General features: G+C 45.2%; 1 protein-coding gene across 2 annotated transcripts in view; it reads left to right on the top strand.

Moving 5' to 3' along the window:
* Positions 1 to 4,617, top strand: part of LOC141074929 (uncharacterized) — a 28,721-nt gene extending 24,104 nt beyond the window's left edge. For both annotated transcript variants that reach the window (XM_073562249.1, XM_073562248.1), the window contains one exon: positions 3,365 to 4,617. In XM_073562249.1, coding sequence (XP_073418350.1) covers positions 3,365 to 4,572 — 1,208 coding nt within the window. In that variant the 3' untranslated portion in view covers positions 4,573 to 4,617. The remainder of the gene's footprint in view (positions 1 to 3,364) is intronic.
* Positions 4,618 to 13,645: the final 9,028 nt, after the last annotated feature.

Below are 13,645 nucleotides of genomic sequence, written 5' to 3'. Positions count from 1 at the left end.
AGGAGGCAAAAACAAAAATACTAGCTAAGTCCAGAAAACCAGAGAAGTTGACAGCTATCGGATTGCAGACCCCTGAACCTAACAACAACAACTAGCAGTAGCCGTGGGGGGTTCCTACAGTGCCCTAGACCCCTCGATCACAGCCGGAGAACTACATAGCCTAAAGACAGAAAGGGAAATCTAAACTGCCCCAGAGCAGACCCCAAAGCAATAGGCAGCCCCCAACATATAATGACGGTGAAGCAAGATGAAAAAACACAGATAGAAAGATAGGCTGAGCAAATGATGGGGCCCAAACTAACTAAATAGGACAGAATAGAAAAGCTGCTGTCTGCAATCCGCCAAAACCCTCTCAAAAACAAGAGCCAACAGACTGATAAGGAAAAAAGCCCTGAAGACGCTAGGCTTCAAAAAGACTATATCAGTACTCAGGTATTATCTGAAGACAGAGCAAAAAGGAATTCAGCTCACCCAGCAGGGAAAGGCAGAAATCCAGAAAAACAAGGCAAAAGAAAACCAAAACACAAATGCAAAAAGTAGAGCAGAAAACTTAGCATTTGAGGAGCAGGAATCAGACTGGTCTCCAAGAATCCCTCAAGAGTAATCACCCGCAAGGCAGAAGGGCGTTGGCTGCCTTATATCCAGTCAGCAGTCCCAGTCACCCAGTCATCATCATTCTGCTCAGGTGCTTTGTAATCAGCCTCACTACCTTCCTTCACCAGAAGAGGGAGTTCATCAGACCTCAATGGTGAAGGGGAAAATGAACTCACAACAGTCGAATTTATCCTGTTACCCTTCGTAAAATAAAAAAAAAATTGGACCTGAATTAATTTTGTTGTGAAAACCAGTTAAATGTTAATTTAGATGAAGGAATTGAGGGTAAACTGATTAAATTTGCTGATGACACAAAGCTAGGAGGGATAGCTAATACTAGAGAAAAGAGAGGATTCAAAAAGATATAAATAAACTGGAGAAGTGGGCAGCAACTAACAGAATGGTTTTTTAACGGAAAAATGCAAAGTACTACATCTGGGCAATAAAAATGAAAAAGGCATATACAGAATGGGAGGAATAGGCCTAAGCCACAGCACATGTGAAAAAGACTTGGGTATACTAATAGATCACAGACTGAATATGAGTCAACAGTGTGATGCAGCAGCAAAAAAGGCAAATGCAATTCTAGGATGTATTAACAGAAGCATACAGTCTAGATCACGTGAAGTCATTATTTCCCTCTACTCTTTGGTCAGACCTCATCTGGAATATTGTGTCCAGTTTTGGGCACCACATTTTAAAAAAGACATCAACAAACTGTAGCAAGTTCAGAAAAGAGCGACCAGAATGGTGACCGGTCTGCAAACCCTGTCTTATGAGGAAAGGTTGCAGGATTTGGGAATGTTTAGTTTGCAAAAGACAAGACTGAGAGGAGACTTAATAGCTGTCTACAAATATCTAAAGGGCTGTCACATTGTAGAAGGATCAACTTTATTCTCATTTGCACAAGGAAATACTAGAAGCAATGGGATGAAACTGAATGGGAGGAGACACAGATTAGATATTAGAAAAAACTTTTTGACAGAGTGATCAATGAGTGGGACAAGCTGCCACGAGAAGTGGTGAGTTCTCCTTCAATGGATGTCTTCAAACAGGCTGGACAGACATCTGACTGGGATGATTTAGCGAATCCTGCTTTGAGCAGGGGGTTGGACCAGATGGCCCAGGAGGTCCCTTCCAACTCTGCGATTCTACGATTCTTTTTAAACATTAAAAAAATTCCTGTGATGCACTTAAAGGGTTAATAAACTTCTTGAATGTGGTTTTGAGCACCTTGAGGGGTGCAGTTTTTAGAATGGTGTCACTTTTGGGTATTTTCTATCATATAGAACCCTCAAAGTGGCTTCAAATGTGATGTGGTCCCTAAAAATAAAATGAGAAATTGCTGGTCAACTTTTAACCCTTATAACTTCCTAACAAAAAAAAATTTGGTTCCCAAATTATGCTGATGTAAAGTAAACTTGTGGGAAATGTTATTAAGTTTTTTGTGTGCCGTCTCTCTATGATTTAAGGGCATAAAAATTCAACGTTGGAAAATTGCTAAATTTTCGCCAAATTTCTATTTTTTTCACACATAAACGCAAGTTATATGAATGAAATTTTACCACTAACATGAAGTACAATTTGTCACAAGAAAACAATGTCAGAATCACCGGGATCCATGGAAGCTCTAGAGTTATTACCTCATAAAGGGACAGTGGTCAAAATTGTAAAAATTGGCCCGGGCATTAACGTGCAAACCACCCTTGGGGGTTAAGGGGTTAAAGAGAACCTGTCACTTGCCCCAAACATTGAGTAAAATACCTTGTACATAGCCTTGAGCTCTCGTGATTCTTCCGCTGTTTTCCATTTTCCACTGCATCACTCTATTGCAGAGATATTCAGATTTGTTTATGAGGAAGTGCATCATGTGAAATCTCTACTCTGAAGTCCAGCTGGTCTTTCTTCAGAGTCTTTTCTGGGGACATTCGCTTTCACCGTTCCCAGATCCTGCAAATCACGGCTCGGCATCTGATCTAGCAGTCTGAGGCTGACAAGTTGTGATTATCAGCTTCTTGGCAGGCTGTAGAAAGCGCATGTCACCAGAGACAACTGAAGAATGCAGAGATTTCACATACTGCACTCCAGGAGCGATAAATGTGAATATGTCTACAATGGACTGGCACAGCGTGAAGCAGAAAAGAGCAGAATAATCATCAGAGCTCAAGGAATTTTACTAGTTATTTATTTCAATTTTTTGTTTTCTAGTAGGTGACAGGTCCTCTTTAAAGTGCGCCTGTAATTTAGGATTTACCCCGTTAATGTGCCTTCAGAGCTATTGCAGTCTTCTAAGGTTTCCTAAGATGCCCTTAAGCATAATGAAGACATGATTACGGTGGCTGGAGCTCGACTACTCGCGGATATAGGGCCACCTTTGTGACTAATCAGTCTTATTTACATACAGTAATGAAATAGTAAAACTCCATTTTTAATTGTCTGGCCATTTTTCTACGCTAAGGGCATGAAAGGAAACTTGAGAGACAGAAATGGCACTGGTGGTATATTAAGGGGGTAATTTCTGATGGCAGGTTCCCTTTAAGAAGTGTCTAATCTCTGCCACCCCTGACTTGTGCCAATATCACCAGTATATAAGTGTTATTCACTTTACTCGTCATTGTGTTAATGTTACGGCATCTAGTTGTCTTTTTTATTATCGGTCCTTTCACTGACTATGATCTTCATTGTGCGCTCCATAAAATAAATGTAGAAATCCCCTTTTTGTTGTTAAACAAAAAAAAAATGACATTCAATCTATCTTTCATCTTCATAGGAAATTCTTGTGGCAATAACGGTTTATCACTAATTTGTAAAAAAGAAGATATCGGGAAGCAGTCTAATGGAGAAATCTTCATTACCCTTCATGGACCTCCTGGACTTCACAGCACTTCACTTTCTTATAATCCTCCTAATCATGAGGAACCCTCTCCTGAGCAATCTCACATTGTTACCACAATTCCAGGTGACAAAGTGGATACAAGATTTCAGTGTGACAAGCAAATTACTACAAGCTCAGATTTTCTAACACAAAGAAAGCACAAAGGAGAGAAGCCATACTCCTGTTCAGAATGTGGGAAATGCTTTACATATAAATCAAAATTTGTTACACATCAGAGAATTCACACAAGAGAAAAGCCATTTTCATGTTTGGAATGTGGGAAGTCCTTCACAGATAAAAATAATCTTATTAGACATCAGAGAATTCATACAGGAGAGAAGCCGTATTCATGTTCAGAATGTGGGAAATCTTTTATGTATAAATCAAGTCTTGCTACACATGAGAAAATTCACACAGGAGAGAATTTGTTTTCATGTTCCGAATGTGGGAAAAGCTTTAAACATAAAAAAACTCTTAATGCACATCAGAGAATTCATACAGGAGAGGAGCTATATTCATGTTCAAAATGTGGGAAATGCTTTACAGTTAAATCAACATGTGTTATACATGAGAGAAGTCACACAGGAGAGAAGCCATTTTCATGTTTGGAATGTGGGAAGGCCTTCGCATATAAAGGGAGTCTTATTAGACATCAGAGAATTCACACTGGAAGGAAGACCTATGCATGTTCAGATTGTGGGAAATGTTATACAGATAAATTCAAATTTGTTAGACATGAGAAAATTCATACAGGAGAAAAGCCATTTTCATGTTTGGAATGTGGGACGTCCTTCACAGATGAAGGGAGTCTTACTACACATCAGAGAATTCATACTGAAGAGAAGCCATATTCGTGTTCAGAATGTGGGAAATGTTTTAGAGGTAAATCTGATCTTGTTAAACATCAGAGAATTCACACAGGAGAGAAGCCGTATTCATGTTCAAACTGTGAGAAATGCTTTGCTAATAAATCAAATCTTCTGACACATGAGAGAAGTCACACAGGAGAGAAGCCGTATTCATGTCCACTGTGTGAGAGACGTTTTATACAAAAATATAATCTTGTTCTACATAAGAGAACTCATGAAAGAATGAAACTGTAGTTATGTTCACTGTGTTTTGTACATTTTCATAAACGGTGGAAGACCTGAGAGTGTCGTACATGAATTTTCAGGGCAGTTGAAGGCATTGGAACACTTACACTTTTTGAGGAATCAATTTGGTTTCAAATCGGCCTTTATTGGCAAATCCACAGCAAATTTTGAGGAAAAAAAAAAAATATTTGGATGTTTAAAGCAGCTTGCGCATATTAAACCGGTCACATCATTGCATAGTGGCTGCAGAGCTCAATTCCTTTTTTTTTCAGATGTTAATTCTTATCTCCTTTGTTGAGGTATTAGCTTGTAAAGTTTAGGTTAAACTTTATGTTAAGCCCAACTGAGTGTTATCAGAGATCTGTCTTTAGGGGTGTGTACTTCTTCCTCTGCATTATCTTGAGCAGTCCTAACCAGGTAGCAAAACACTGGAAAAAAGAACACGAGCCACAAAATGATGACCTGACGGTATGTTCTCACTGATCTTCAGGATTTATCCAAAAATATTTAATCCAGTATACACACTGCTCCAAAAAATAAAGGGAACACTTAAACAACACAATGTGACTCCAAGTCAATCACTTCGGTTTTATCAACCTGACCAGTTATGAAGCAACACTGATGGTGAATCAGTTTATCCTGCTGTTGTGCAAATGGAAAAGACAGCAGGTATAAATGATCAGCAGTTAGCAAGACACCCTATAAAGGAGTGGTTCTGCAGGGGGTGACCACAGACCGTTTCTCTTTTCTCATCCTTTTTGGCTGTTGTTTTGGTCACATTTGCATTTTGTCATTGCTCTCACTCCTAGAGGTACTGTACAGTAGCATGAGGCTGTGTCTACAACCCACAGAAGTTGCTCAGTGCAGCTCATCCAGGATGGCACATCAATGTTAGCTGTGGCAAGAAAGGTAGCTGTGTCTGTAAACACTGTCCAGAGCATGGAGCAGATACCAGGAGACATGGAGGGGGCCGTAGGAAGGCAACAATCCAGCAGCAGGACTGCTACCTCCTCCTTTATGCAAGGAGCAGTGCCAGAGCGCTGCAAAATGACCTCCAGCAGGTCACTAACATCCTTTTGTCTGCTCAAACTGTCAAAAACAGACTATGAGGGCCTGACACCCAACACCATGCAGTGCAATTGGCATTTGCCAGAGAAAACGAAGATTGGCAGATTCGACATTGGCGCCCTGTGCTCTTCACAGATGAGAGCAGGTTCACACTGCGCACATGTGACAAGAGTCGGGAGATGCCATGGAGAACATTCTGTTGTCTGCAACATCCTCCAGCGTAACCACTTTGGCAGTGTGTCAGTAATGGGGTGGGGAGACATTTCTTTGGAGGGCTGCACAGCCCTCCATGTGCTATCCAAATATAGCCTGACTGCCATTAAGTGCCTGGTTGAGATCCTCAGACCCATTGTGAGACCATATGCAGGTGCTCTGGGCCCTGGGTTCCTTCTGATGCATGACAATGCTAGGCCTCCTGTGGCTGAAGAGTTTCAGCAGTTCCTGCATGGTGAAGGCTTTGATGCTATGGACTGGCCTGCCCGTTCCCCAGACTGGAATCCAATCAAGCACAACTGGGACCTCATGTCTCGCTCCATCCACCAATGCCACATTACACCACAAACTGTCCAGGAGTTGAATGAGGCTTTAATCCAGATCTGGGTGGAGATCCCTCAGGAGGACATCAGATGCTTCATCAGGAGCATGCCCAGGCATTTTAGGGACGTCTTACAGGCACATGGAGGCCACACACACTACTGAGCATCATTTCCTTGTCTTGAGGCATTTCCACTGAAGATGGATCAGCCTGTTGATTTTTCACTCTGATTTTGAGTATCATTCCAAATTCAGACCTCCATGGGATATTAATTGTGATTTATATTGATCATTTTTATGTGTTATTGTTCTCAGCGCATCCCACTATGTAATGAATAAAGATTTGCAACTGAAATATTTCATTCAGTGATATCTAGGATGTGGGATTTTAGTGTTCCCTTTACGTTTTTGAGCAGTGTACATACAAGTAATAGAAATAACTTTGCAGTATATTCACCACTGTGAACAAATCATCACAACTATGGTATAGGCTTGAGCAAGCTTCCGACTTGCAAATAAATCCTTGGTGTGGGTGATCCCTGAGCAGACAGATCCTGGTTGTGGGTGATCTCTGAGCAGACTGATCCTAGGTGAGTGATCCCTGAGCAGACATCCTGGGTGTGTGTGATCCCTATGCAGACAGATCCTGGGTGTGTGTGATCCCTGTACAGAAAGATTCCAGGTATGGGTGATTCCTGAGCAGACTTGCATAAATACCATCATCAACAGTGGTTGATGAGATAACCTATCTAAAAAGCCCAATATAACTGTATATAAACGTGATCTGTAGGACCATGTATCCGCCGTGTATGCCTCATGTATCCGCCATGTATGCCTCATGTATCAGCATTGTAGCCGCACTGGTCCACATGCACATAATTGATTTGCTCCAAGCTGCTTAAATAGACAGTGGTCAGTCGGACGGGTTATACGAGTAGATTGCTCATGTATCCATCTGGTGTCGACAGAAATGGGCATAAATCAAAACAAATGAAACCATCCTATAACTAAATGTAAACCAGAGAGATAAAAAGCGCAATGATCTCACCTCATCAGTCCGTATTCTCATAGCGATGGTAGATGAGATTCATCATGTCTCATCCATTTTCATAGCATCAAATATCGGAGGAGTTCTCTGTATCTGGAATCAAACGGGGTTCATGAAACTGTCCCTGAGCCCCAATAACTCCCACCCTTACCAGGGCAGTCCACAGCAGACCCTCACAATCCGGGGCGTCACGGTGGCTCAGTGGTTAACACTGCAGCCTTGTGTGAAGGAGAGAATGATTAATTAAATCAATTATTAAACCTTATATAATCAGTTCAGATACAGTGGGGGAAAAAAAGTATTTAGTCAGTCAGCAATAGTGCAAGTTCCACCACTTAAAAAGATGAGAGGCGTCTGTAATTTACATCATAGGTAGACCTCAACTATGGGAGACAAACTGAGAAAAAAAAATCCAGAAAATCACATTGTCTGTTTTTTTTTTCATTTTATTTGCATATTATGGTGGAAAATAAGTATTTGGTCAGAAACAAGCAATCAAGATTTCTGGCTCTCACAGACCTGTAACTTCTTCTTTAAGAGTCTCCTCTTTCCTCCACTCATTACCTGTAGTAATGGCACCTGTTTAAACTTGTTATCAGTATAAAAAGACACCTGTGCACACCCTCAAACAGTCTGACTCCAAACTCCACTATGGTGAAGACCAAAGAGCTGTCAAAGGACACCAGAAACAAAATTGTAGCCCTGCACCAGGCTGGGAAGACTGAATCTGCAATAGCCAACCAGCTTGGAGTGAAGAAATCAACTGTGGGAGCAATAATTAGAAAATGGAAGACATACAAGACCACTGATAATCTCCCTCGATCTGGTGCTCCACGCAAAATCCCACCCCGTGGGGTCAGAATGATCACAAGAACGGTGAGCAAAAATCCCAGAACCACGCGGGGGGACCTAGTGAATGAACTGCAGAGAGCTGGGACCAATGTAACAAGGCCTACCATAAGTAACACACTACGCCACCATGGACTCAGATCCTGCAGTGCCAGATGTGTCCCACTGCTTAAGCCTGTACATGTCCGGGCCCGTCTGAAGTTTGCTAGAGAGCATTTGGATGATCCAGAGGAGTTTTGGGAGAATGTCCTATGGTCTGATGAAACCAAACTGGAACTGTTTGGTAGAAACACAACTTGTCGTGTTTGGAGGAAAAAGAATACTGAGTTGCATCCATCAAACACCATACCTACTGTAAAGCATGGTGGTGGAAACATCATGCTTTGGGGCTGTTTCTCTGCAAAGGGGCCAGGACGACTGATCCGGGTACATGAAAGAATGAATGGGGCCATGTATCGTGAGATTTTGAGTGCAAACCTCCTTCCATCAGCAAGGGCATTGAAGATGAAACGTGGCTGGGTCTTTCAACATGACAATGATCCAAAGCACACCGCCAGGGCAACGAAGGAGTGGCTTCGTAAGAAGCATTTCAAGGTCCTGGAGTGGCCTAGCCAGTCTCCAGATCTCAACCCTATAGAAAACCTTTGGAGGGAGTTGAAAGTCTGTGTTGCCAAGCGAAAAGCCAAAAGCATCACTGCTCTAGAGGAGATCTGCATGGAGGAATGGGCCAACATACCAACAACAGTGTGTGGCAACCTTGTGAAGACTTACAGAAAACGTATGACCTCTGTCATTGCCAACAAAGGATATATCACAAAGTATTGAGATGAAATTTTGTTTCTGACCAAATACTTATTTTCCACCATAATGTGCAAATAAAATGAAAAAAAAACAGACAATGTGATTTTCTGGATTTTTTTTTCACAGTTTGTCTGCCATAGTTGAGGTCTACCTATGATGTAAATTACAGACGCCTCTCATCTTTTTAAGTGGTGGAACTTGCACTATTGCTGACTGACTAAATACTTTTTTTCCCCACTGTATGTTGTGACAAAGATGGCGTCTGTGTCCTGAGACAACACGCTGGAAGGAATCTTTGGAATGTCAAAGAAGACACACTGGATACCATATATGGAGTTGACCTAACATGGACCTATCCTAGACTGACACTGGCTGCTTTGAAGTTGTGTGACGCCCTTTTCCTATCTGTTATACCGTTCTTTCTTCTGAGAATAAAGTGCAGTTGTGTGCAAGCCTTTGCCGAGAAAGGAGTGTACATCTAACTCTGTGTTCGATGTGTCTCTTTTAAGTTAGCACTTAGCTATTTATTAGGTCAGGAAGAGGCAATCAGTAAGATCTCACATTAAGAGATCACCCTCATATTCTTGGCGCCCAATGTGGGGCCACTAAGGGGGTATGTTCACCCGACATCGACAGCTTGGATTGAGGGGAACGTCCAGGGTGGCTCGTTTCGGAGACTGATCACCTCCATGAGAACACGGTAAGTCTGCTGATTCCCTTGTGAATCTGTAGTACTTGCCTGTGTTACTTGAAACATTCTGTGTAGTTCTGTACTCGTGTTTGCCGAGTGTTTGTGGTCCCCTGACACGGTAGGGTGTGGGATCCGTACCCCGGGTGGCCCTAAAAGAACCCACGGCTACTGGCTGTGAGGAACACTGCTGTGTTTAGTGTCTGAGTGTATCAGCACTGTTCTGGGCTATGTGAGTTCTCTGCCTGTGTAATAGCAAGCAGGGGGAGGTGATCTGTGGTAAGTTCAGCTCAAGGTTTTGTGTGCTCCTAGTCTCGAGTGCGGAGCATGGCGTGGTTTAACCACGGGGCACAAGAAATGAGCAGGCAACTCTTTGAACCCTAGCACTGCACACAAGGTTTGAGACAGAAATCCCAGTTACAGAGGACGCTCAGATTTATGTATGTATAATAGGTTCCATGGGAGATGCATGACCCTAATGCATCAGTTCACAGGCTGCGCCCCTGGGCAGAGGGGACACGATATTCTCCTTTTGTCCGCCCTCCCCCCACCTTTGTAATTCCCACAGTAAACATCAGCAGGCTCCGGCCACCTGCGGCTTTTGTAATGTATGTCTGGCCTGCCGCTTTTCTATTGGCCGGCCCTCTGTATCTGTGTGATATATTCTGTGTCCTGTGAGTAAAGTGTTGTCAGACTGGAAATACATGGAGAAGCAGTGATCTTTTATATGCGCCCATATAACCAAGGAATTCCAGCCAGCGTCATTCATTCAGACTCCAGCCAATGCAGAGCGGACCTCCGAAAACACGGGGTGGTACTGAAAGAGGTACCCCAGCTTGGTAGACCCCGTAACACTGGTGGCAGCAGCGGGATATGATACACCTTCTACAGGAGAAAAGGAATGAATAGAAAACAACTACCAGAAGTTAAAGAGGACTACATTAAAAGATCTGGTGGAAGCCTGAGGGTTGATCGCCAGCAACAAAACAAAAGCGGATTTGATAGCAGCCATCATGGAACAAGACAGTGCAGCGCCCCCCAATGTGAACGTGGAGGAGACCGAATTCCAGAGGGAGGTAAAGAACAGATTGGCATTCTATGGCCCAAACCCCTAAGGAGGACATCCTCCAGCTCTTGTTAGAACGATTCTTTAATGGACTAAACCCTGAGACACAGGAATGACTTCGGGACAGGCGGCCAACGACTTTTGAGGAAGCCGCTCGTCTGGCTGATGAACATCATGATGCCAGGAGGCCACAGTTGTCTGGATCAAAGATGGTCACTAGGGGCCCGCCCATGGACCTGGAGGGCCCCAAACCACCGAAGATTGTAGGTGGACCAGCTAGAAACCCGGCCTACCACAGTCCCCCTGGGGCGCGATGCCACACCTGCCATCAGCTGGGCCACCTGCAAAGACTGCCCCAACCGGACTCAGCATACCCAGTGGCCAAAGGCGGGAACAGCTATCTTCAGCCGGGCTGCTGTACACTGCTACCAAGGCGAAGCTGACCCGGCATTGCGGGCTACGACTAACCAAGGGGTGGAAGAGATGGAGGAAGTGCTGCATGAAGTAGACCCCGTGCAGGCAGCCCGGGCAGATAATCGACAACAGCATCGACAGGTCGTGTGGGTTAATGGGAAACGTATGCAGGGACTAAGAGATTCCAGAGCAACTTTGACCCTTGTGAAGCCTCATCTCGTCCGGGACCAAGAGAAGACGGACCGGACAGTGGCAGTCCGTGTAGCAGGGGGAACCATACATCGACTGCCCACTGCCAGGATTCACCTGAACTGGGGAGTCGGGGATGGCCTTGTTGAGGTCGGCTTGATGAAGGATTTGCCTGCAGACATCTTGCTGGGAAATGACTTGGGGCCTATGTTGTCTGCATTCTCGGTGGCCCCTCTGGCTGAGATATATCCTGTGACCACCCGGAGACAAGCTCGAGCTGCGGAGGCGGAATCACACTCCGAGGAGGCCCAGGTAAGACATCCCAGCCCTACACGTATTCCCATAGCCATACACATTTCTTGGGCCACCCCAGATGAATTTAAGAGGGAGTTACTTGAGGATCCTTCATTAGAGGGATATTGTGGGAAGGCACAGGAGGGGAGAGGGGTACTGGAAGGGGAACAGTTTGTATGGAAGCAGGGACTCCTCTACCGGATCACAGAGCAGCACCACACAGGGACGAGCCCCACTATAAAACAACAGCTGGTAGTTCCGAAGAAGTATAGGCAGGAGCTACTGCGAATCTCTCATGACATACCCTTAGCCGGGCACTTCGGTGTCAGTCGCACCAGGCATCGTCTGACACAAAACTTCTTTTGGCCGGGGGTAACCTATGATGTTCGTCAGTACTGCCAGACCTGTGACAGTTGCCAGCACATTGGCAAGAGGGGGGATCGATGCAAGGCCAAATTACGCCCCCTCCCCATTGTGGAGGAACCATTTAGCCGAGTAGCGGTCGATCTGATAGGGCCGTTAGCCAAACCCAGTCCGTCAGGGAAAAAGTATATATTGACAGTGGTAGATTATGCCACACGGTATCCAGAGGCGGTTGCGTTACCTAACATACTGGCAGAGACGGTGGCGGCCGCCCTGCTCCAGGTGTTCTCACGGGTTGGATTTCCCCAGGAGATTATCTCGGACCAGGGTACCCAGTTTACAGCAGAGGTGACCAACCAACTGTGGAAGCTATGCGGCGTAAAGTCCATTAGAAGCACCCCGTACCACCCGCAAACCAATGGGTTGTGTGAACGCTTTAACGGGACATTAAAACAGCTCATTGGGACTTTTACCAGGACATACAGGGACTGGGAGAAATTCTTGCCACACCTCCTGTTTGCCTATCGGGAGGTGCCCCAAGAATCCACAGGGTTCTCCCCATTCAAGCTGGTATAAGGGGACCCCTAGACTTAGTGCTGGAACACTGGGAAGGGGATGGCCTCATAGAAGGGGTACCTATTGTACCCTATGTGCTGGAATTCCGGGACCGCCTACAGGAGCTGACTCAGGCTGTACGTGAGAACATGCAGGCGACACAGCGGCGCCAGCTCATATGGTACGATCGGAGGGCCAGAGAGCGCACTTTGGAAATAGGACAGAAGGTCCTGGTGTTAGAGCCCACTAAGCAGAATAAGTTTCAAGCTGCATGGCAGGGGCCCTACCAGGTAGTGGGGAAAATAGCCGACACAACCTATAATGTCGCCGATTGTGATGACGCCAGGGTTATCCGCATGTTCCACGTGAATATGCTGAAGCCCTACCGGGAGCGCCCTGAAGAGGTAGTGGCCATCTGTGCACCTGAAGCAGAGGATTTAGCAGGACTTCCCTTGCTGGATGTCTTAGGGGAAAGGACTCAGTCTAAAACATGGGACCAGGTACACTTGGGTGAAGACCTAGGCCCCCGGGAGAGACAGCAGGCGGAGGAGTTGTTGAGGCAGCGACAGAGGATGTTTTCGGGGAGACCAGGGTACACTCGCCTGGCACAACACAAGGTTGAGACCCAGGATCAGACCCACCTGTGACAAAACCCCTTCCACGTCCCTGAGTCTGTACGAGAGGGGATGCGACAAGAGATACAAGAGATGCTACGTTTAGGGGTCATTGAAGAGTCAGATAGTCTCTGGGCATCCCCCGTAGTGTTAGTGCCCAAGAAGGATGGGACTACATGGTTTTGTGTAGACTATCGTAGGCTCAATAAGAAAACAGTGACGGATGCATACCCCATGCCGCGTGTGGATGAGTTGTTAGACCAGCTGGCGGGGGCAAAGTATTTGACCACCATCGATCTATGCAAAGGCTGCTTGCAGATTCCCCTTAGTCCTGACGCTGTTCCCAAGTCGGCATTTGTCACCCCGTTCGGCTTATTCCAGTTTCGAGTTATGCCATTCGGGATGAAGAATGCCCCGGCGACCTTCCAAAGGCTGGCTGACCGGCTTCTGGATGGTCTCCAGGACTATGCTTGTGCCTACCTGGATGACATTGCCATCTACAGTGCGACATGGGAAGAGCATCTAAATCACCTAGAGACAGTATTGGACAGGATCCACCAGGCCGGAATCACCCTGAACCCAAACAAGTGTCACGTGGG

This window comes from Dendrobates tinctorius, unplaced genomic scaffold (genome assembly GCF_039654945.1).
Source record: "Dendrobates tinctorius isolate UK_male_01 unplaced genomic scaffold, ASM3965494v1 ptg000342l, whole genome shotgun sequence".
NCBI lineage: Eukaryota > Metazoa > Chordata > Amphibia > Anura > Dendrobatidae > Dendrobates > Dendrobates tinctorius.
The sequence above is the reverse complement of the archived record's forward strand: the minus strand, read 5'-3'. Positions and strand labels throughout refer to the sequence as shown.